This window comes from Amyelois transitella, chromosome 11, assembly GCF_032362555.1.
Source record: "Amyelois transitella isolate CPQ chromosome 11, ilAmyTran1.1, whole genome shotgun sequence".
Lineage (NCBI taxonomy): Eukaryota > Metazoa > Arthropoda > Insecta > Lepidoptera > Pyralidae > Amyelois > Amyelois transitella.
Genome location: NC_083514.1, coordinates 256,729 through 279,593, shown reverse-complemented (window position 1 = coordinate 279,593; position 22,865 = coordinate 256,729). Strand labels below are relative to the sequence as shown.

At 36.9% G+C, this 22,865-nt stretch overlaps 2 protein-coding genes across 5 annotated transcripts in view; one reads left to right on the top strand and one right to left on the bottom strand.

Annotated features, from left to right (window-relative positions):
• LOC106133655 (E3 ubiquitin-protein ligase znrf2) overlaps positions 1 to 22,865 on the bottom strand; it is a 92,764-nt gene that overhangs the window by 10,793 nt on the left and 59,106 nt on the right. Inside the window, exon 1 of one of the 4 annotated variants that reach the window (XM_013333463.2) lies at positions 7,985 to 8,204. The exons of the other annotated variants lie outside the window; for them this stretch is intronic. Within the exon in view, the coding sequence (XP_013188917.1) occupies positions 7,985 to 8,081 (97 nt within the window). The 5' untranslated portion in view covers positions 8,082 to 8,204. Of the gene's footprint in view, positions 1 to 7,984; positions 8,205 to 22,865 lie in introns of those variants that run through there. 4 annotated transcript variants of the gene reach the window in all.
• LOC132902225 (integumentary mucin A.1-like) lies at positions 639 to 5,912 on the top strand. Its single transcript, XM_060946445.1, has 4 exons — positions 639 to 888; positions 3,084 to 3,341; positions 4,025 to 4,138; positions 4,918 to 5,912. Exons 1-4 carry the CDS (start codon positions 654 to 656, stop codon positions 5,088 to 5,090), a joined length of 780 nt encoding a protein of 259 aa, XP_060802428.1. The 5' UTR covers positions 639 to 653; the 3' UTR covers positions 5,091 to 5,912.

Here is a 22,865-nt window from a genome sequence, read left to right as displayed (position 1 = left end):
GTTAATGAGAAGCGTTATCATCAGCTGATAACGAGTTTATTGCGATATCTGACGTCAGGAGTTCGTTCCGAGGGGGAAACTGATTGTTACTGTGGTGCCGGAGGTCGTCACTGGTAATTAAGTTGCTATTATGAAATGTCAAATGATTACAGTTAACAAGAGCGACGGATAATTAAATACACGTCAAGAACATCTTTATGTTGTAGACAAGTAAGTTTTGTTTTTCATGTCAAGTTTTGTAGTAATCGTAGTTATATTTCTTGGTGTCTTGTGCTTGAATTACATTTTCTTACATGAGATCGCGTAATTTTTATTATTAAGACTGAGATGTTATAACTAAGTAACAATCGGACAATTTTTATGTGTTGTTCTTTGTTTGTTAAACCAGATCAATTCAAACTCAGCTCAACTGGTATTGACTGGAGATTCATTAAAATATTTTCTGAAAGGTTTATGTAATATATTTAAACGAGCAATTCTTGTACATATATAATCAGGATCTCGGAAAAACCAGAGAATGTGAAAAAAATAACGGGGGAAATTATTCATCCTTCAATGATAAAAACTATTCCACGCGAACAGAGTCACAGGCACAGCTAGTTAAAAACAATTCAGAAAACCATTACAATTCGCAGATTTACAAAAGGGCAACGATGAAAAATCCCAAAATATGTCCAGCACTAATACACCTGACAATGATAATCGTGTGCCTGACGCCAGCGACCCGGACGAGCGCGGTCGGGTGTAAGATAGCGTGCAGGAAATGCCGGGACATGTCCGAACACGCCTCGCTGGTGGCGGTGTACTGCGAGATGTGCGAGGAGTGCAAGCTGAAGAAGGCCCTGAGGCAGAGGTTGGGGGAAAGTACAGCTGCGCCTCCTTACCGGGGTACGGAGTAACTGTGCCGTGTGGTTCCCGGCGCCGATATTAGGACCACTCTATCTCTTTCGCATGGATGTCGTAAAAGGCGACTAAGGGATAGGCTTATGAACTTGGGATTCTTCTTTTCGGCGACGGGCTAGCAACCTGTCACTTTATATGAATTTCAATTCTATCATTAAGCCAAATAGCTGAACGTGGCCATTCAGTCTTTTCAAGACTATTGGCTCTGTCTACCCCGCAAGGGATATAGATGTGACCATATGTATGTATGTATGTTACTTTAGCACCTGTGTTATGTTCTTCGTAATTATTTTTGACAGGCACAAATTTAAATTTATTTTTAACATTTAATTAAACGTATTGCGAACACAAAATCGCTCGCCTTGATTAAAAACCCGTTCTAGCGACTAGTCGACGTCCGTGCAAATGAATCAACTTCCTATAATCTTTTACTTCTACAAACGCCTAATTGACTTCAAGATCTCCAGTTCCGTTTGCCATTTCAATTCTAGAGTTATAAATTAACGAGGGACACATAATATGCATTCAGAATGCAATCACAAGTATATTTCATCGAGTCAACAAATGTGCCAATAGGATGAGGAGCTATTTTCATAATACTCTTGACTTTTCTTCGTTCAAATTGGTTTTACTTTTGCTAACTATATTCATTTATATTTTTCAACTACACTAAATTGGATCAAAATGAGATTACAAAACATAACATATAATCACGTCTATATCCCCTGCGGGGTAGACAGGGCCAACAGTCATCAAAAGACTGATAGGCCACGTTCAGCTGCTTGGCTCAATGATAGAATTGAGATTAAAATAGGTTGCTAGAAAGAGGAATGACAAGTTTAGAAGCTATGTCGAAAACTACACGGCACCAATTCACGGCACGTGAGATTATGCATATGTGCCGTGTGGTTCCCAGCACCATTAGAAAAAAATAGGACCACACCATTTCTTTCCCACAGATGTCGTAAAAGGCTACTAAGGGATAGGCTTATAAACTTGGGATTGGCTAGGGCGATGGGCTAGCAACCGGTCACTATTTGAATCTCAAATCTATCACTAAGCCAAACAGCTGAGCGTAGCACATCAGTCTTTTCAAGACTGGTGGCTCTGTCTACCTTTGCTAGGAATAAAGACGTGACATATTCATTTTATAATAACTGTACGGAAGGCGACACTGCTAGCAGTTCCGCGTCATGATCGATGATGAATGTCACGTCCTCAACAATTACGATCAAACGTGCGTATAAAGTGTTGTCATGTGGCCTATTTGTCATTAGATCGATTGATTTGGAAACGATTAACGAATCCACTTTCATTTCAAGCCTGTACTTTGTTAGAGGACACAAAGGTTTAATGGGTTTTATGTAATGTATCGTAATACCTAACTTTACAAACGACAAGGTCAAAATTGACAGGTGACATCATTTGTGTGTATTAAAGTTGAAGGATAGCTTATAATGGTAATTAGGTACGAAACCCTAATCCATGGAAATAGAAGCTAAAATATCAAACCGACTAACTATATCATCAATTAAAAAAGCTGAACGTGGCCCATCAGTCTTTTCAAGACTGTTGGCTCAGTATTACAAAATAGAAGAATTATTTTCAAAATTGGATACAAGGCATCACTTATCGACGTCACATCACTTTAATCGAATTATATCTACTAACGCTTTCAAAGCGCACGTGTAGAAGAAGCGGCGGAACAAACTACACTGCAGCATTTTCACCGGACGTCAATTTACATTTTCAACTGTCTACCCCGCATGGGATATAGACGTGACTATATATATGCATGTATATCTAACCATATTAAAGTTTAACAATGTATGTTCTGATTGTGAATACATTTTCAATTGCGCTTGAGTTTGGATAACGGAGTACGTACATAGATCAGAGTCACTCAATCTGACCTGACCTGACTTACTCTACTCCTGATTCGTGGTCATAGAGAATGATGAAATTCATTTTAAAGTTACTATTATTAATCCCATTGACATTGGTCGCGTTTGGGACCACCTTTTGAAGACCAAGGTTCGAGTATGAACAAAACTCCCTGCATACTTCTTACGCTTCATCCACATTCACAACTCACTTCATGCAAGCTCGGCGGTTTCACGAAATTCAGTAGCAACTGTTCTTTATCAACTAGCAGCTAACATTAACCGAACATTTTTCAGAAGTGGTCGAAGTGGAAGACGTGGCGGACTGTCCATCGCCGCCGCCGTGCTCAGGCGAGACTGCGGGGCAGTCGGTGCCTTACAAGACTACGACAATTGCGACTACAACTACTACTATTACTACAACAACTACTACAACGACGACACACCGCCCCTGCCAACATCAGCCTATATGCGTAGTGAAGAAGACGCAGCAGTGCCCGCCTTCTCCGAATTCTCCGCAGTGCTCTTATCCTGCTTACCAGCCGTGTGTGCCAAGTAAGATTATACAAGACTAGCTGTGCCCGCGACTTCGTCCGCGTGGAATTTTGGGCATCATTGAAGCCCTCAGGGTTGAATAATTTACCCCGTTTATTTTACATTTTCCATTATTTCTTCGCTCCTGATAGTTGCAGCGTGATGTTATATAGCCTAAAGCCTTCCTCGATGAATGGTCTATTCAACACAAAAAGGATTTTTTAATTCGAACCAGTAGTTCCTGAGATTAGCGCGTTCAAACAAACTCTTCAACTTTATAAGTTTAGATTTGTTTTCAAAATTGGATTCGAGGTATAAATTATTGATGTCAATATAATTAAAGTCTAATTATATCTACTACCGCTGTCATAAAGCACATGTGTAGAAGGAACGGCGGAAGAAACTACACTGCAGAATTTACAAACATAGATTTCATCAAATATAAATAAAGAGCGAAAAACCTGTATTTTTGTCGATAGTGTTTAATTCGCGCGTGTAGGTCCTAGATGACTTATTTATAAATAAATAAATGGATACTTAACTATAAATAAATGGCGCTAATTAATCATCTAAATTCGCGCAGGCGACGCAAGTAGGTACATTAATATAATCACGTAGTTATCCCAACGGGGTCGACTCAAAGGTCACATTCACGGCTTAATGATATAATCAATGATTTCCATTATCAGTAAATCTGGTTCCAGGTGGCCCTGCGTGTCCCATGGTGATGCCTATATTCCTCCCCCCTGGATTCTACTCGTCTCCTTCGGCGTCTGATGGTAGACTCAATGATACCATCACCAGAGCATCGACTATTCGTATGTATACACATCTTTACGTATTTGTCAATACTTTATCCCTTACGGGGTAAAAAGAGTTTAACTTGTCTAGACACAAAAGCCTGCCCGGAGCATGGCACGCGCGATGCCGTTTATATCGCACGAAAAGCCATCGTTGTTTCGCTATTTATTATGACGTGGAACGAGACAGCGGGCGATAAAAACGGCGTCGCGCTTTCCATACATCTTCCTCCTGGCTTTAGTCCCGGTTGCATCCTCACCTCTCTGAAGAGGAGCTCGTGGTATGCCTTTGACCATGGATCCTAGATTGGGTGAGTCAGGTTTTGAAACGAAACGACACACATCTGACCTGCGCTACCTTTGCAAGAAAACCCAACCCGTATTGGATCCATGGTTAAAGTTGCCTGAATGTGCATGTTTCCTCACGATTTATCTCATCGTAGGAGGACCGGTTAGTATTTAAACTAATCTACATATATAACTTTGAAAATAGTCATTGGTATGTACCAATGACTATTATGTATTATTCGGCCATGTGTCGGAGGTGGGATTTGAACCTGTGCCTTTTTGCGCATCACGCATTAACCGGACACTTTACAGATACCACCCCTGCATACATCGCGCTTTCCATACTACGAGGGCTTTATACAATATATGACATAAAATTATACCAAAGAAGATAATCAGAAATCGGGCCAAATACTTCAGATAGAGGTTTATGGAAAGAGAAAGGGGTGGCCTTTGCCAAGCCATAAATATAGGCTAATAAAAAAAAATACAAGAATCCCATTTTTCAGCTACAACTGCACCTTCGAACCAAACGACCTTAGCATACCTCTCCCTTTTCGTCGGGATCCCTAAAGAGTTGCAGGTCAACCAGCTTTTGGGGGATGAGGAAGACACCATTGTGGATGGATTGGAAGAACAAGTGGGAGGAGCACATGAAGGAGGAAAAGAGGAAGATGTATAATTGTTTTGGAAATATTTATGTAGCTATCATGTTCGTGTATTCCCGCTTGTGTTCATAAAACATACGTATACATTATAATAAAATTAGAATTATCCAATGTCTGCACGCACATGTGAGGAATTGCCAAAACTCGATATATGTATTTGACCAACAGAATTCAAATACGTGATTTTTTTTTAAATTCCTACTTGTCTGTATGTCGTTGCTACGTTGGTACTCGCATTACGCGAAAAACTTTTGTTCTATTAGTATTCTATTGTTGTGTTAGGCATAAATGGATTAAATCTACCCGTACATTATTTATGTTGTAATAAAGTTGCCGTGTGGTTCCCGGCACCAATACAAAAAAAATAGGACCACTACATCTCTTTCCCATGGATGTCGTAAAAGGCGACTAAGGGATAGGCTTACAAACTTGGGATTCTTTAAACCAAATAGCTGAATGTGGCCATTCAGTCTTTTCAAGACTGTTGGCTCTGTCTACCCCGCAAGGGATATAGACGTGACCATATGTATCTAAAATTAATATAAATAAATTAAAAATAATGAGAAAATTAAGTGTATGTAAAGAGTTAATTCGACATACTATGTCAATATATATGTACATATGTTATTAAATACTCGTATCATGAGAAAACAATTTATCCAGACAATTTGTAATGGATGTGGAAATAAATCATATTATAAATTAATAACATTGCTCAGTTAGTTATATTATGATTGCAATTATATTCCATAAGCCGAAATAGAACAGGAATTTTGTTTATTTTCTGTTATTAATTATTATATGTATGATTAATGGTACTTGTTAAAATCGACCACTTGTGTACATATTAAAATAAATAAGGATAATTTTATTTCTGTGCAAATGAAACATTGCAATGTCTGTTTTTTTAATACGACGTTATTGACTGTCATAAAGAATAACAATCGTTAAAAATAAAATACAATTTAATTTACACACAATATGTCTAGGCCAACTAGGTTTACCCCGCCGGAAAAGTCGTGATAAAAATACATACATACATAAAATCACGCCTCTTTCCCGGAGGGGTAGGCAGAGACTACCTCTTTCCACTTGCCACGATCCCTGCATACTTCCTTTGCTTCATCCACATTCATAAAAAAAATAAAAATACACTTATTCAAAATGTGATGGAAAAAGGTTACCGTAATCCCGCGACTTCTTTCGACACCAGATTACACACAAAAGGTTTTTTAGTTTACCTGGCTTATGTTAATTTTCTACTTCCGTAATTCTTACCTGTAACAAGAAGAAAGGAAAATTGATTAGGTTTAATTAAAAAATAAAACTAAAGTACACTCAACTAAACTACTTTAAAAGTTGAGAATAATCAAGACACAATTAAGTTTCTGTATCACATACATACATAAAAACAAACTAAATGTTACCAACGATTTCGTTCATCCTAAATTTTAGCTTATTATGTTATTAAAATATTTAAATGTCTGAGGAAAAAATTCAAGATAATCCGTTCAGTAGGTTTTGCTTCAAAGAGTCACCAAACATATCCACAACACGTGCACACTACGAACTATCGCATTTATAATATTTGTAGGATATTCCATTAATAATAATAACACTCCACACTTTGTGTCAGGGGGGGCAAATACAAGGGAACTAAGTAAGACAAGTTCAAAAGAAAATATGGATTAAATTAAAAAGTTTGTAGAAAGCCCGAAAATAAGTGGTCCCTTTTAATGTTTCTCAAACATTTTGTGTTTTTTGTAACAATTGCTATCTCTAAAACTTTTTAATGCAAGTGACGAGTTCAAAAGGTCTATAATGTATTTTTTTTTCTAAATATTTTTTTCATTTTGTCAAAAATTTTCATGTTGGCCTGCTACCCCCGATGTCACAGACAAGCGCACTACCGCTGCGTCACAGAGGCCGCTTAAATATTTATATAAGAAAATAAAATACAAAAAAAAAAAATTAAAATCAAACATTCAGTCAAACAAGCCGTTGCATTCACCAGTTTAAATATATGTAATTGGACAAGTTCTCTTCTATCTCACCAGTGTTCGCAATTAGTTTCTTGGAAACATGTTTTCAATTTCAAAGTTCATTATTTAACATCTTTCGCCAAAAAAAAATAGACGGTAACTCGTAAATGTACTAACTGTCAACACAGCAGTTGTTTTTCCTACACTGGAGAAATCTCCCGTCAACAACCCAACTGAGTAAACTTTACTCAGTTTTTATCAACAAAACAACAGCATTTGAAATAATACAATAAAACATATAAAAACATTAATGTTAATAGACATATACTAATATTATAAAGCTGAAGAGTTTATTTGTTTGAACGCGCTAATCTCAGGAACTACTGGTTCGAATTGAAAACTTATTTTTGCGTCGAATAGACCATTTATCCAGGAAGGCTTTTAGGCTTTATAACATCACGCTGCAACTATAAGGAGCGAAGAAATAATGGAAAATGTGAAAAAAAAAACGGGGAAAATTATTCACTCTTGATCACAATTTGGGCTTCAATGATGTCCAAAATAACTATCATCACTATCAAAATAAGTATCACATATTTAATTCAACTGTCGGCAGCATCGCAAAAGATTCTCATCTGCGGCTTCCTTACTCACTTTTTTGTTATTCAAATTGGGATTTTTACCTTCTTACTGAACTTTAGGGCTTATGGCTGGTTAATCGCATCCGCGATACAAAAAAGATAGCCTATGTCGCTACAGGAGGACTACTCTTTATTGTGTAGTAAAATTCAATAAAATCGGTCTTAAATTTTACCAGTGAACATACATGTGTTGTAAAATTCATTAAAATCGGTGTAAAATTTTACAAGCGAACACAAAAATCTTTGCATTTTACAACAAAAAAAAATAATTACTTGCTTATTTACCATAGAGTATCCTTCTGGGCGGCCTCCTCAGCTGAGCGCCGTACGCGGCCGCGTCCTGCTCCGGATCCGGGACGCACGTCCCTATTATGATCCCCATGGCGCCCCCGGGACTACCTCAACGTCCGCAGACACATCACAACACTGTCACCTCACAGATACCAGCACCGCACTGGGCGAGACACGTGCGTTTGCTAAGGAAATCTGACTGCGACTGTCCGTTCTTAGTGTTGTGGCCGGTAAGTGAAGGTATGGAGTAATAGGGGTGTGGAGACTAAGCGCGCTACTACTAAGTGTTATTACTAAGAATCTACACTACTAATTAGTAATCCTGTCAAGAACACATTTAATTCTCAACGTACGGAGACACATTACAACACTGTCATCTCAAAGATGCCTGCACCGCACTGGGTGAAACACGTGGGTCTGCTATGAGAATTCGACTGCGACTGTCCGTTCGTTTGTGTAGTGGCCGGTTCGTTAAGGTGTGGAGTTAGAGGGGTGCGGAGACTTAGCTGGCCGCTACCTAAGTAAGTGTTTTTTACTTAAGGACCTATGTTATTAATAATGACATAAAAATGGAATCCTTAATCATCTGACAAGAGCACATTTTATTTTTTTAAAGTGGCAGTTTCCACGCTAAGTTGGAATTTAATATCGCGAAGTCGTACTGTAATTTAGTCGATTCTACATTTACACGTGCTTTAATTAAAATATCAGGTTTTTTTTATCCAAAACTGAACGGCATAAAACCGTGTGAGAGATTGTTAAGTAGCTAGCGAAAATATGGCTCAAAAACGGAACAAATAAAACATAATTCATATATTTAGAAAAACAACAATTGTCGGTGGAAATTTAATTCCACATTCACGCTTCGACAGTTAAAAAACATGGCGTCACATAATGCTTTGACTCTACCCAATAATTCCTGCGTGAATCGACACTGGCACGCGATGTGTGACGTCAAAATCGTGCGTCAGTAGTATAGTAGGACAGAAGGGCAACGACTATGAGCATTCCGTAAATATGGTCTGGAAATAGACCACTGTGCAAAGTTGAATGATCTAGTGGTCTGCTGGCTCTACGGCTTTAAGGGAGGTTCTTGATTTGTAGTATATTGATGTTACACCTGTTACTCCTAAACTGATTGAAGATCGGATAGAGGTGGTAAACTATTAAAAACTATTGAACTTTATTAGCGTAATAAGGCTTAAACAGCCATCATTTGCATTACTGTCTGGCTGGTGCCAATGTACTACGGAAAACAACTGGGCTTGGGAAGCTGTTATTTGACATGGAAAGCTGAAAATTGGATGTTCCTATAGAACTAGGAAAATTAGGAAAATTACCTCTACAACAGAAATAGTTAATTTATTTGAACATTTTTTTACAAATATACCGTTGGAATTAACTTCTAACATTGACTCATGCCCTAATGAAGCTGAAATACTACTTAAAAATAATGTCAGCATTTGCAGTTCCAAATTTAAATTCTTAAATATTGACCCTACTGACATTATTGATAAAGGCTTAGTTCTGCAGCATACGCTATTCGTCGTATTAGGCATTTGACGGATGTGGCAACTGCTAAGCTAGTATATTTTAGTTATTTTCATAGTTTAATGTCATATGGTCTACTGCTTTGGGGATCAGCAGCAGACATACAAATTATTTTCATTTTACAAAAAAGGGCAATTCGATATATCTACGGTCTTAAACAAAGAGATTCCCTTAGAGATTTTTTCAAAAACCTAAATATTTTAACTTTGCTCTCCCAATACATATTCGATAACATCATGCATGTTAGGAAAAACTTAGACTCTTTCAAAAAAGTAGGTGAATGTACTAGTAGATCACTGCGGAACAATTACAAGTTGTCGATCCCAGCACATCGGCTGGCTAAGGTAGGGAAATCATTTCTGATTAATTGTATAAGATTTTATAATAAATTACCAAAAAGTGATCTTGAAATGAATGATAGAAAATTCAAACAGTATATTAAAGTTGAGCTTTGTAGGAAAGCCTATTACAGCACGGATGATTATATTAATGATAAACATGTGTGGCCCGAGCTGGACATAATGGCCTCTTAAATGCTTGTGTATTTTTGACATGATCTTGACATAATTTGTACAGTATGTACATATTTTATTTTATATTTATTTTATTTGACGAAATATTCGTATTGACATAATCAGTTCTACATTCATACATGTTTTTTTTTAATGTAGACAATGTGCATTCGTCCACGATTTAGATTTAAGAGATCTATATTTGTAAATTGACGTCTTATGAAAATGCTGCAGTGTAGTTTGTTCCGCCGCTTCTTCTACACATGCGCTTTGGAAGCGGTAGTAGTTATAATTAGATTGAAGTTATGTGACGTCAATAAGTGATACCTTGTATCCAATTTTGAAAATAAATCTATTCTATTCTATTCTATTCTAACTGTAGGAGAGCACTAAGACAAGATATCCCGAAATTCCTGAAATGGCTCAGATTCGACACGCTAAGAAGAATAAAAAATAAATAGTTCTTTTATTTAGCGATTTAGCGATCCACCCCGGCATCGCACGGCCAGCATTTATACATATAAACCTTACTCAGAAAACTCTCCTTCCAACATTTCTAACGGAACAAAATCGGTCTACAACTTTACGAGATTAGGGCATACCTACATACAGAAACTTTAGAATATGTTATAACTTGAGCATTTCTGCCAGCTTCAGAAAGAAAAAGATGTTAAGTAAAGAAGTCGAGTAAGGAAATAAGAAAAAATAACCGACAAAAAAATCACAATATTCATAATTTTCTTTAGAAGTAATTCAATTAAAGTATACCTTTGATCATAAACACAATAAATAAGTACGAATCTAATTAAAGTTAATTAAAATCCAGTCAAAGTTAACCGGCTTAGCGACAGTTCGGCCCGATGGAACAACACGCCCTTGACTTTGCAACATTTAGAGGATTCCGTACAAAAATAGACGTTCCCTTAATTGGATTTACGAAAAAATCGCTAACTTTTTACATAGGCACTGGAAAAAATTTGGTTGCCTTAATTTCAAGCCTTTGGTAAACAAAATATTTGAAAATCGTTTGACCTATTGTTGTTCCGTTTATAATTATTTAATTACATTTATAATCATTCATATTTATAGAACATAATAATTACATAGAAATATATTTTTTTAATAAGAAATTGTTTTTATCAAAAACTACTACGTCACACTTCGTCTAAAATATGCCTACCCGCGAGTCATAAACTTACAAAAACTAAGGTCATACAAAATTATTATTTATTCTTCACAGATCAATCAAAAATCATCAAAATACGTACGCAAGTGGCGTTAATATCAACTTAGCGTTATAACTTTCGCTTTACAAGTTGGCATGTCGTAAAAGTAAAGGATTGTTGCGTCATGGCGAGTCTTGAAAACACGGCCCTCATCCGAGCAATAAAATGATCTGCCTGATAAGCCGTGACGTCAACAGACGGCAGGAAACCAGCAGGTCTAAGGGTTAGGTACTAGGGTTTCCAAAATTCAAATTCTTAAAAAAAGAGTCTTAAGGATTCATACAAGAAATTACGTGATTGCATAACAAGGTTATGACCATTAATTTAAGTCCTCTGTTTAAGTCTGTTATGTTGGTTGTTCTGGGTAGGCCACATTCAGCTGGATGGCTTAATAATGGAGTTATAAGATTCACATGACAGGTTGCTGCCTGTATAGCCTAAAAGAAGAACCCCAAGCTTAGTAATCCAATGTTTCGTACAATCTACGCGGTAACAGGAGCAGCTAGGATATACATATGTACATACATAAAATCAAGCCTCTTTCCCGGAGGGGTAGGCAGAGACTACCTCTTTCCACTTGCCACGATCTATGCATACTTCCTTCGCTTGCATATACTTTGTATTTTTTCACTATCAGGCCCGCTAAGAGCTACTCGTATATGGCTTTACTATTATCTAAAAAGATTTTTATGATACATACATACTAATAAAAATAGTCAAGTCTACATCCCTTGCGGCGTAGACAGAGCCAACAGCCTTGGAAAGACTCATAGGCCACGTTCAGCTGTTTGGTTTAATTATAGAATTGAGACTCAAATAGTGACAGGTTGTTAGCCCATCGCCTACAAGGGGAATCCGAAGTTTATAAGCCTATCCCTTATTCGCCTTTTACGACGCCCATGGGAAAGATATGGAGTGTTTCTATTCTTAAGAGCCAGAAACCACACGACACACACGGTCCTTTTTTATCGTGATTTTTATGATCACAATAAAAAAAGAGAGCAAGACAAAAATATACAATATGGCAGCCCTGGTCGCGTGCGTCTAATCGTCCCGCCATAATTAAGGTACTCCAGGCGCCCTTCGACGCTGAATATACATAAACTACAAACTTAATTCAAATTGTACGTGTTTTATTTGAGTTTCAAGATGTAATCAGTACTTTCACTGGCATGACGCTGGTTCAAAAATGCATTAATTAATGTGAATTTTATTTAGTTAGTCCGGTATCTAACAAAAACACATCAACAATCAATTCTTATACACTTTGGGTTCTACTTTCTTTCGAATTCAGAATTTTTATAAATTATTATGGGATACTTCATATCACTTAATAATTGTCATATCTTTTGGTTTCACAACGTTGGTTGACGTCAAATAAATTACTTAAAACTACGAGTAAGTTCACAGCTGTTTATATTCGAGTGTCTGTTCCATCAATCGAGTTATCCAGGTGAACGTGGGTGTCCAAACCTTCTGGCTTTTCTCTGTCTACCCTACATGGGGATGAGTAATAAAGAACTAAAGAAACCCTCAGATTTAATAATATTAATTATGTAGAATCAAGAAAGGATGCGCTGTTAGTGAGCAATCGCGACAGATTACACAGATTGAGTTAGCCTCGAAGTAAGTTCGAGACTTGTGTTACGGGATACTAACTTAACGATATTTCATAATAAATACTTAGATAAACATCCAATGCCGTATGGTTCACTAATAAAAAAAGGACCACTCCATCTCATTACCATGGATGTCGCAAACGGCGATTAAGGGATAGGCTTCAAAACTTAGGATTCTTCTTTTAGGCGATGGGCTAGCAAACTGTCACTATTTGAATCTCAATTCTATCATAAAGCCAAACAGCTGAACGTGGCCTATCTACCCCGCAAGGGCTATACACGTGATTATAAGTTTGTATGTATGTTTAAACATCCATGACCCAGGCCAATCGGAGTGGGTTCGTTTCTCATCATGCCCTGGGCGGGATTCGAACCCGGGGCTTCCGGTGTCACAGACAAGCGCACTACCACTGCGCCGCCGAGGGTGTTGGTGGGATGGTGTCCAAAGGATTAAGATCATCACTACATAGTATAAAACAAAGTAGCTATTTTAGTCTGTTTGTCTGTATGCTTAAATCTTTAAAATTACGCAACGGATTTTGATGCGGTTTTTTGTAACAGGTAGAGTGATTCAAGTGGAAGGTTTTGTATGTATAATAACATTTATAATTTTGCACACGTGCGAAGCCGGGGCGGGTCGCTAGTTATTCTATAAACGAGTTTACTTTCTTAAAGACACATTGTAATGGCGACCTGAATCAGCCCGCAAATCACGCAACTTCGTAAAAACCAATGGTTCAGTGCGACAATTGGAAGACCTTGGAGGCATATTGATTCAATTCTTGTTTATCAGTTTAAGGAAAAAATAAGTTATCTTGAGTGATTGGATGGATTTATTTGCTCATGAATAATATGGGAAGTATATAAATTACATCATATTAGACACTTCACGATTTATACATACATACATATAATCACGTATATATCCCTTGCAGGGTAGACAGAGTCAACAATCTTGAAAAGACTGATAGGCCACGTTCAGATGTTTGGCTTACTGATAGAATCATATTATATACGTGTATATTATAGGCGTGATTACATGTATGTATGTATGTATGTAACAAACACACAAGCCTTAAGACATGTGTCGGTTAAGTAGGTCGTTGAACTTTCCCGCAAAAGTCGTAATTTCGCCAAAATTTCAATTTCGTTTCCCCTCTCATTGGAATGCCCGAAGGAACGGCTGGAATATATCAAAGTAACCACTGAAGTTGTGTGACACACAGACATGCATATTAAAAAAGTGGAGTCGGTTTAGATATAGGGGAAGATTAAAAAATAACCGGCCAAGTGCGTGTCGGGCTCGCGCACGAAGGGTTCCGCACCATCATCATTTTTGTTACCTAATTATTTATTTCTTCTACTACTGTAGATTTGAATCGACCAAAAACTTGCTTCAAAATTACGTTTGTTGCATGTGAGCCCCCTTTAATAATAACTTTATTGTTACTTAATTATTTATTTTGAAAGGTAATATGGAAGTTAATATTGTGTGAAAATTTTAATCTTTTTCGTTATTACCTAATATTGAGCAAAAAATATGAAAAAAAAAAGCTGTGAACATAGCTATCGTGGTTTATGATATACAGAGATACATACATGGTGACAGACAGACAGCGGACGCTTTGTAATAGGGTCCCGTTTTTACCTTTTAGATATGAAACCTTAAAAATGGATGGATGGAAAGCGTGGTTAAAAGCACAAGTAGGAAAGGAGTGGCAAGTGATAGAACAAAAGCATAACCTTCCTCTAAGCTTCGGCGTAGTTGAAAGAAAATTAAGATTCTGTTTATTTGAAGACTATACAGAAATAACATAAATACATACATATGATTGTAATTTAATTAGCTACTCTATCGCATTGGGTAACACTGTAATGATAGGGTTAGTTATTGTCAATAAATAAATAAATAAATGGTCTCTGTCCCTTACGGGGTAGACAGCACCAATAGTCTTGAAAAGACTAATAGGCCACGTTCAGTTGTTTGGCTTAATGATAGAATAAAAAAATACAGAAATAAGGTTGAAATAAAGGTTGCCGTGTGATTCCCGGCACCAATGGAAAAAAAAGAATAGGATCTCTTTCCCATGGATGTCGTAAAAGGCGACTAAGCGAGAGGCTTTTATACTTAGGATTCCTCTTTTACGCGACGGGCTAGCTAACTGTCACTATTTAAATCTCAATTCTTTCATTAAGCCAAGCAGCTTTTGGCCTTTCAGTCTATTGATGACTGTAAGCCCTGTCTACCCCGCAAGGGATGTGAACGTGATTGTATATTAAGTTATTTCCTTATGATACTACACGTTGATAGTCACGAGAGATGAATGTTAAACAAGGTAGGTCGCCTGAGGGCTCCCCGACGATATATTGCGGCTCCCGAGGGAATCAAGCCGACTTACAGAATTAATACGCTATTCCCGAAATGTTAAAAGGAATTCCATTCGATACTGTTCCTTACAAGTTGTGAGTAAGATGTGTACTCATTGTTTTATGAATGTACGGTTGAATGTGATGCATAAAGGTGTATGTAAGTGTTGATTCTATGTGTATGTGTGTTAGGGACTCTTTCTCGCCTAATCTGATGAAATTTACAATTTTTAATGTACACGGGTTGAATATAACCAGTGGAATGAATAAACATTGAACAACAAATAGGGCACGTTTTATTCAGAAATTCCCTGAGAAGCGAAGCCTCGGTATAGAGTTAGTATCAATATGCGTATCCGTTAATAAAATCTAGTTATTTTTATAAATACCACAACTAAATAATGCCTGAACATTTGAATCGCAGTTAATACTAGTACTCGTTGACTCTGTCTACGCCGCAAGGGATTTTATGTATGTATGTATGCATGTAAACGAATACTATCCAGATACTCGTTAAGCCCGCAACTTTGCAAGCGCTCGTTAGCAGCGAACGCGCTTGACGTTTTTTTGGCTCCGAAACTTTTGTCGCTAACTTCGGAGCCCTGACTATGAAGTTACAACTTTAGGTCGCTGTTAGATTGTATTGTTGTTATTAGATTGTATATATTAGATGTAAAAGCAAAATTGAGATTTACATTATACCAGCTTTCGGACTAAAATATTTTGATTAAATAAAGCAAAAAGTAAAAGTTACAACGATACAAACAAATAAAAGAAATACAGAGTAAAGTAATACTACTCGTAGTATAGATTACAGATTAAGGTCAAGTCAAGAATGCCTATTTCTTGTCTTCTTTTTTAAAAAGGTTCCGTATTAATAACCACATGAATATTAACAAATTAAAAGACTACGTTAAACAGAACCTTCTTTAAAAGACACAAGTTTTATCGCTTCGAAAATGTAACGCAATTGCGTACGAAAACCATTGGGACTTCGTAGTAGCAGACCGGCGCCCCGGGGCTCCGCCGCGGTCCGCTGCGACACAAGCCGCCGAATACACGAGTGACATTTGTTTTGTTAACGTTCATTTCTTACTCAACGCATAAGAGTCTATGAAAAGGCTTCTAAGGGAATATGCTATAGAATTCGGAATATTATATTATAAGACTATAGAATAAGTAAGTATTTTTATATGTTTTTCTAAACTTTATGCACGTAAAATGTACAACAGATGGACTTAATGCCATTTTGAAAAGGCTTCTAAGGGAATATGCTATAGAATTCGGAATAATGTAAGACTATAGAAGTAGTAAGTATTTTTATATGTTATTCTAAACTTTATGCACGTGCAATGTACAATAGATGGAGTTAATGCCATTACGCATTCTCTCCCAGTCTAACTTTTGGACCAAACTGATATGGATGGATGACGGGTGGTGCTATACTTGGTTGTGACATCATAACGTTCATATTGCATTTATAAATTCTTAGATTTGTGATTTATATTACACTAGAGGCCGCCCGCGACTTCGTCCGCATGGAAACCCTATCAATCCCGCGGGAACTCTGGGATAAAAAGTAGCCTATGTGTTATTCTGGGTCTTCAGCTACCTACATACCAAATTTCATGGTAATCAGTTCAGTAGTTTTTGCGTGAAAGAGTAACAAACATCCATACATCCATACAAACTTTCGCCTTTATAATAGTAGTAGGATTATATAAATATTTATATATTTATTTATAATGACAGATTACAACTGCGCGCGATGGAAGAGTAATTCCAGTCTGATCTCTCAAAAGGATCCACTCATCATTATAATATACTTTTTGGCACAATTTGTGTTGTATAACTCGGATTTCTATTAAATAAGCAGCTCCATATTTACTTATACAAAATAAGAAAACCAATTATAAATGGTCGTTGGTCTTCCAAATAAATAAATTAATTAATCTCAACTTTGGCAAATGAATTTGTAAAGATTTTGATATTCAAAGAAGTTTCATCATGATCATGTTTGCGTAAGTAACTTCGTGTAGATATAGTATTTTGATTGACCTACGAACCATAAAAATAACTAACAGTATTTATAATCCACACTGACTTTGTTTTGTCATTTTTGAAAACTAAAAAAACAAAATACAACAAAGGTAATTTCATAACCTTTATTACTATGCAAGCAATGTCACTTTCCTCTTGACATTAAACAACCTGAGAGTCTCATACCAACGCGAGTGTATTTTCGTATGGAATTTCATTTCATATTTATAACTTTGTTCAAAACGTACCAAAGGCCGTCTAACATTGAATAAATAATATAACTTGACTGCCATTAAGTAATAAACCGTAAAGTGCGAGTCGGATTTCGGAAAAAAATACGCAGTAATACCCCTTTATATATTTAATTTTTAATTTATATTATTTTTTGTGATAGCGACAACGGAAATACATAATTTCAGCTTTTTAGCTATCACGGTTTTTAAAATACAGCCTGTTGACAGACAGGCAGCGGTGGCTTAGTCATAGGGTCCTATTTTTTAAGGTTTTTAGGAACCCTTAAAAATTATAAAAAAATACATTTTATGCCATGAAAATTAGTAAGAAACTAAGATAATACAAACGCTTGAAAATGATGCTTTTTTAAATTTTATATTATATATAGATCAAGCCTTTTTTTTTTCAAGTTAAGAAATTTTTAGAGCTGAAATCGTCATGCAACCTGACATGACATGAGACATCCTCTCCAGAGGTGGTGAGGATGCAACCGGGACTAAAGCCAGGAGAGGAAGAAGAAGCACGAACTAATAGCAATCAGGATAAAAACATTAGAACCAAAACATAACGCAGGAAACCCTAAACAGCCAGCCTCGGGCATCGAACCCGCTACCTACTTGCGCCGCCGCCACACTGCCCGATCTGAAAGCTCGCCAAAGCTCACTTGATGTGTAAAGATCGACAATAACGATTGTTATCCGGACACTGACCCTGTTGTTTTTTGTAATACTGCCCTGTATTCGATCGAGGAAGTAACTATTCGATTTAAATATGTCTTTCCTGTTTTTTTAGAGAATTGCCAGAAACGTTTGCTTAAGTACATACATACATACATATGGTCACGTCTATATACCTTGCGGGGTAAACAGAGCCAATAGAAAAAGGCTGATAGGCTACGTTCAGCTGTTTGGCTTAATGACAGAATTGAGATTCAAATAGTGACAGGTTGCTAGCCTATCGCCTAAAAAAGAATCTCAAGTTTGTAAGCCAATCCCTTAATCGCCTTTTACGACATCCATGGGAAAGAGATCGAGTGGTCCTATTCTTTTTTGTGTTAGTGTCCGGAACCACATGGTTCCTTAAGTATATTTTATGATATTATTTTTATGTTCATTCATTCATATAATCATGTACACCCTACACATACACCACATCATACACCCTTGCGGGGTAGACAGAGCCAGCAGTCTTGAAAGACTGAGAAGCCACGTTCAGCTGTTAGGCTCCCGTGTGGTTCCCGGCACCAATAGAAATCACTACATAGTATAAAGCAATGTCTCTTCCCTTTCTGTATGTATGTATGTATGCTTACATTTTCAAAAACTACACAAAGGAATTTGATGCAGTCTTGTGTATAAATGCTACCCGTGCGAAGCCGGGGCGCGTCGCTAGTACATGATAACAAAAAGGCAATAACATCTCTATGCAAGACGCGTTACTCGTATATCTCTCGCGCGCTCTAATTATGCATAACTCTATGTTTTTAAGAAAAATAATACGCTGTAATGTCGCTCCAGTAGCCGTCCCAAGAAATAGAGTATTGTTGGCGTAGGTTACGACCGAGGTCGGTGACCCTGCTACGAGGCTACGACGCTACGAACTACGAACATAATCATTGATGTGCAATTGTGCGTTAGTATGTGTATAAATTTATTTGTTAATTTATGTTAATTTATTTCTGAGGCAAAATTTTAGCTTTAGGCATGAATATAGTTAATAAATATTTTTTTTAGATTTTGTATCTTAATCTAAAAAACCCATTTCTATACGTTCAACCGTAAAATCCTGCGAGGGTTCAATACTCCCTCTACGCCGTAGCGAGTGTGTCAGTCGTAGCGGTGGCCCGTAGCTCGCGGCTACGAGGTGCTACGACGAATTTCTTTTCAACTTTGAAGCCGAATAGTAAATAAAATGTGAATTTTAATGGCGGGTCGCGTGTATGTTTTATATTTTTGTTTTAACAATGTACAATAATTTGTTAGAGAAATAAGAAAATAAGTTAAAATAACAAAGATGTAAGAAACTTTACAATAGCTAATTATATCCATGTGCCGTGTGGTTCCCGGCACCGGTACAAAAAAGAATTAAACCACTCCATCTCTTTCCCATGGATGTCGTAAAAGGCGACTAAGGGATATGCTTACAAACTTGGGATTCTTTTTTTAGGCGATGGGCTAGCAACCTGTCACTATTTGAATCTCAATTCCATCATTAAGCCAAATAGCTGAACGTGGCCATTCAGTCTTTTCAAGACTGTTGGCTCTGTTTACCCCGCAAGGTATACAGACGTGACCATACGTATGTATGTATGTAGCATTTCTTAAATTCAGTAAAACTAGATCAGGATATACCTTTAAGTATCAATTTGGCTAGTTTTTTCTCATATCCAAATCTCCATTATTAAGCAATAACCAAGGGAATAAAAAAAAGGTACAGACGCCGCCGTCGATTACAAATTAACCGCTCCAATTCAGCTCAATCTCGGAATAAAAGAGTTTCATCAGAGATAGGAGTGAGGGGGAGTGGCAGGTGGTGGGGGGCAGGGTACATCGACCAATTAAAACGTTTCAGACCACTAGTGATTGCAAGCATTAACAAGAATAAGAGGTGACTGGATGAGAGGGAACTCGTTAAATATAACTTGTTTCACTTCTTACAGATAGTTAAGAATTCAATTAAAATTCTACAATAGTTCAATTAATAAGAAGCTGTTAGCTTTGTCTACTCCGCAAGGAATATGGACATGATTATATGTACGTATTTGTGGTATATATTTAAAGAAATAGTGCCGTGTGGTTCCCGGGTCCCGGCACCAATAGGAATAGGACTACTCCATCTCTTCCCCACGGATGTCGTAAAAGGCGACTAAGCGATTGGTTTATAAAACTTGGGATTCTTCTCTTAGGCGATGGGTTAGAAACCTATTCTAGTCACTATTTGAATCTCAATTCTATCAAAAAGCCAAACAGCTGAACGTGGCATTTCAGTCTTTTCAAAGCTGTTGGCTCTGTCCACCCCGTAAGGGATTTAGACGTGATGATATGTATGTATGTATGTATGTAAAAAATAAAAGGAAAATATCCCTTAACTCAACCAAGCCTGTGGGATGGTCGAGATCGAGTTGTGATAATCCCGATATGATGAGGTGTACGGAACGCTATGAGGTTTAATCCGGCGACGTAAACGCCGATATTGGGAAAATTTAACGCCAATATGCGGGATTAACGTACCTACGTGTGACGCTTCAATTTGGAGAATTTAAAGAGAAGTTTTTAATTATTTTACAATATTAATAGGAATTTTATTTTACGAAAGGCATAATCCAAAAAAAAGGATGTGTAGTTAAGATTTTAATATTATTTAAATTTCGTATAATAACAATTAATGATGTAATTTATAAATATAAAACTAATACGCACGGAAATGGGAATTGCCCGGATATTTCTATATACGCGGGAATCATTTCATATAGTATTGATATCATTAATTTATCTTATTCACAATTTTCTTTTAACGTAGACAATGTGCACATTCGGCCACGATTAAGATTTAAGAGATCATATTTTTTTAATTGACGTCTGGTGAAAATGTTGCATTGTAGTATGTTGCGCTGCTTCTTATACACATGCGCTTTGAAAGCGGTAGTATTTCAGTGATGTGACGTCAATAAGTGATACCTTGTACTCAATTTTGAAAATATATCTATTCTATTCTAATAAAAGTAAAGTCAAGTTATTATGGAAATATTTCTATGAGAATTGCGTAGAAAAATGTAGATTGAAATGAATGCCTATAAAAAGATATTCGCATACAGGAAAAACAATGCTATATGTCACGGAGAAGGCTGAAATTCAGCTATTTGTTACTCTGAGTGAAAATACTTATTCTTTCTCCGCTGAGGTGAAGAAAAAAGTTTCCTTAAGTACCCTACTTTGGATAAAATCTGTGGTATTTTCATTAATGTTTTAGGATTGGGTATCGAAGTGGAATTGACGTAATGTTATTGTGTGTAACAGACAAAAAGACAGAGCCTGTGCTTGCCCTTTGATTTCCAGAATTATAAGGAGATAACATTAAGGGTTTCGTTCGAGAATTTGACCGCCTTGTGAGAAATATCAATGAGAGAGCCATCAAAATAAGTTTGCTAAAGAAAGGTCAACTTTTTCTTTTATTATTTTTTATTTTTAACAACGACTTCGCCCGTTACAAAAATAGACTATACTTTTTTTATACTTCTATAGTTGACTGCGAGTGCACTGAGAAACATACAACCTACCTTTCATCCCGAATAATATATGCTATTTCCGCGGAATCAGCGTTAAACAAACATATACATATAGTAGACGAGGCTGCGCGCTAAAGCTAGTAAATCTATAAATTAAGGCTTACAGAGGCAATCGACAGTTTGTGACGGTGGTATGACAAACATACATATATGTCATGTCATTAATTATAGCTTTTAGTTGTTGCATCAACGGATTTGTAAGGAGATATGGTCGCACGCTTATCGGTTATGCGCCAGGTCAATCGATCCTGCACATCCTGTTTAACTATAACGAAGTATTCTTGAGTTAGTCGTGAATTAACTCGTGTACTAAAGATAGAAACTTGAGCGTTTAAGAGTGTCGGTGTTCGAATCGGTAAGGTTAAAATGCGGTTAAAAATGCGTGATGCGCAGAAAGGCACAGGTTCGAATCCCACTTCGGCCATGTACCAAAAACTGTATCGAAAATTATGTAAATTAGTTTGGATACTAACCGATGCTCTTACGGTAAGGGAAATCGTGAGGAACTGCACATTCAGGAAACTGGATGTGTAACTATTGTTCCAATACGGGTTAGGTTTACCTGCAAAGGTTGCGGAGGTCAGATGGGAGTCGCTTCGTGTAAAAACCTGACTCACCCAATTGGACCATGGTCACAGGCATACCCCGGGCTCCTCTCCAGTGTGGTGAGGATGCCATTGGGACTTAAAGCCAGGAAGATGAAGCTCTTATGATAGAAACTTCATACTTACCAGGAGATCAAAAATTACAGCATGTAAAAGCATAGACGAAGCGCCACTCAAGTCATAATCAAAAGAGGTGGTTTTTAAATACACATAAAAGATAATTAATATATAGAATAAATACGTAACGTGTGAAGTCATAAAGTTGTATCCTATTATAATATGAAAATTAATTGATTCCCAAAAATCAAATGATTTCGTTTTAAAAATCAAATGTAAACGATGAAAAATTTTACGTTAATATTTATGACGCTACATGATTACATCGGAATATAATGTACGGAAACTCTAATAGACTTGAACCCCGCAAACGATACCT

Bases quoted from the DNA above. Each gene is read 5' to 3' on its own strand.
- LOC132902225 (XM_060946445.1), top strand. From the start codon at position 654: ATGAAAAATCCCAAAATATGTCCAGCACTAATACACCTGACAATGATA. The intron at 3,342-4,024 runs GTAAGATTATAC...ATCTGGTTCCAG, and splicing joins TTACCAGCCGTGTGTGCCAA to GTGGCCCTGCGTGTCCCATG. The intron at 4,139-4,917 runs GTATGTATACAC...CCCATTTTTCAG, and splicing joins CACCAGAGCATCGACTATTC to CTACAACTGCACCTTCGAAC.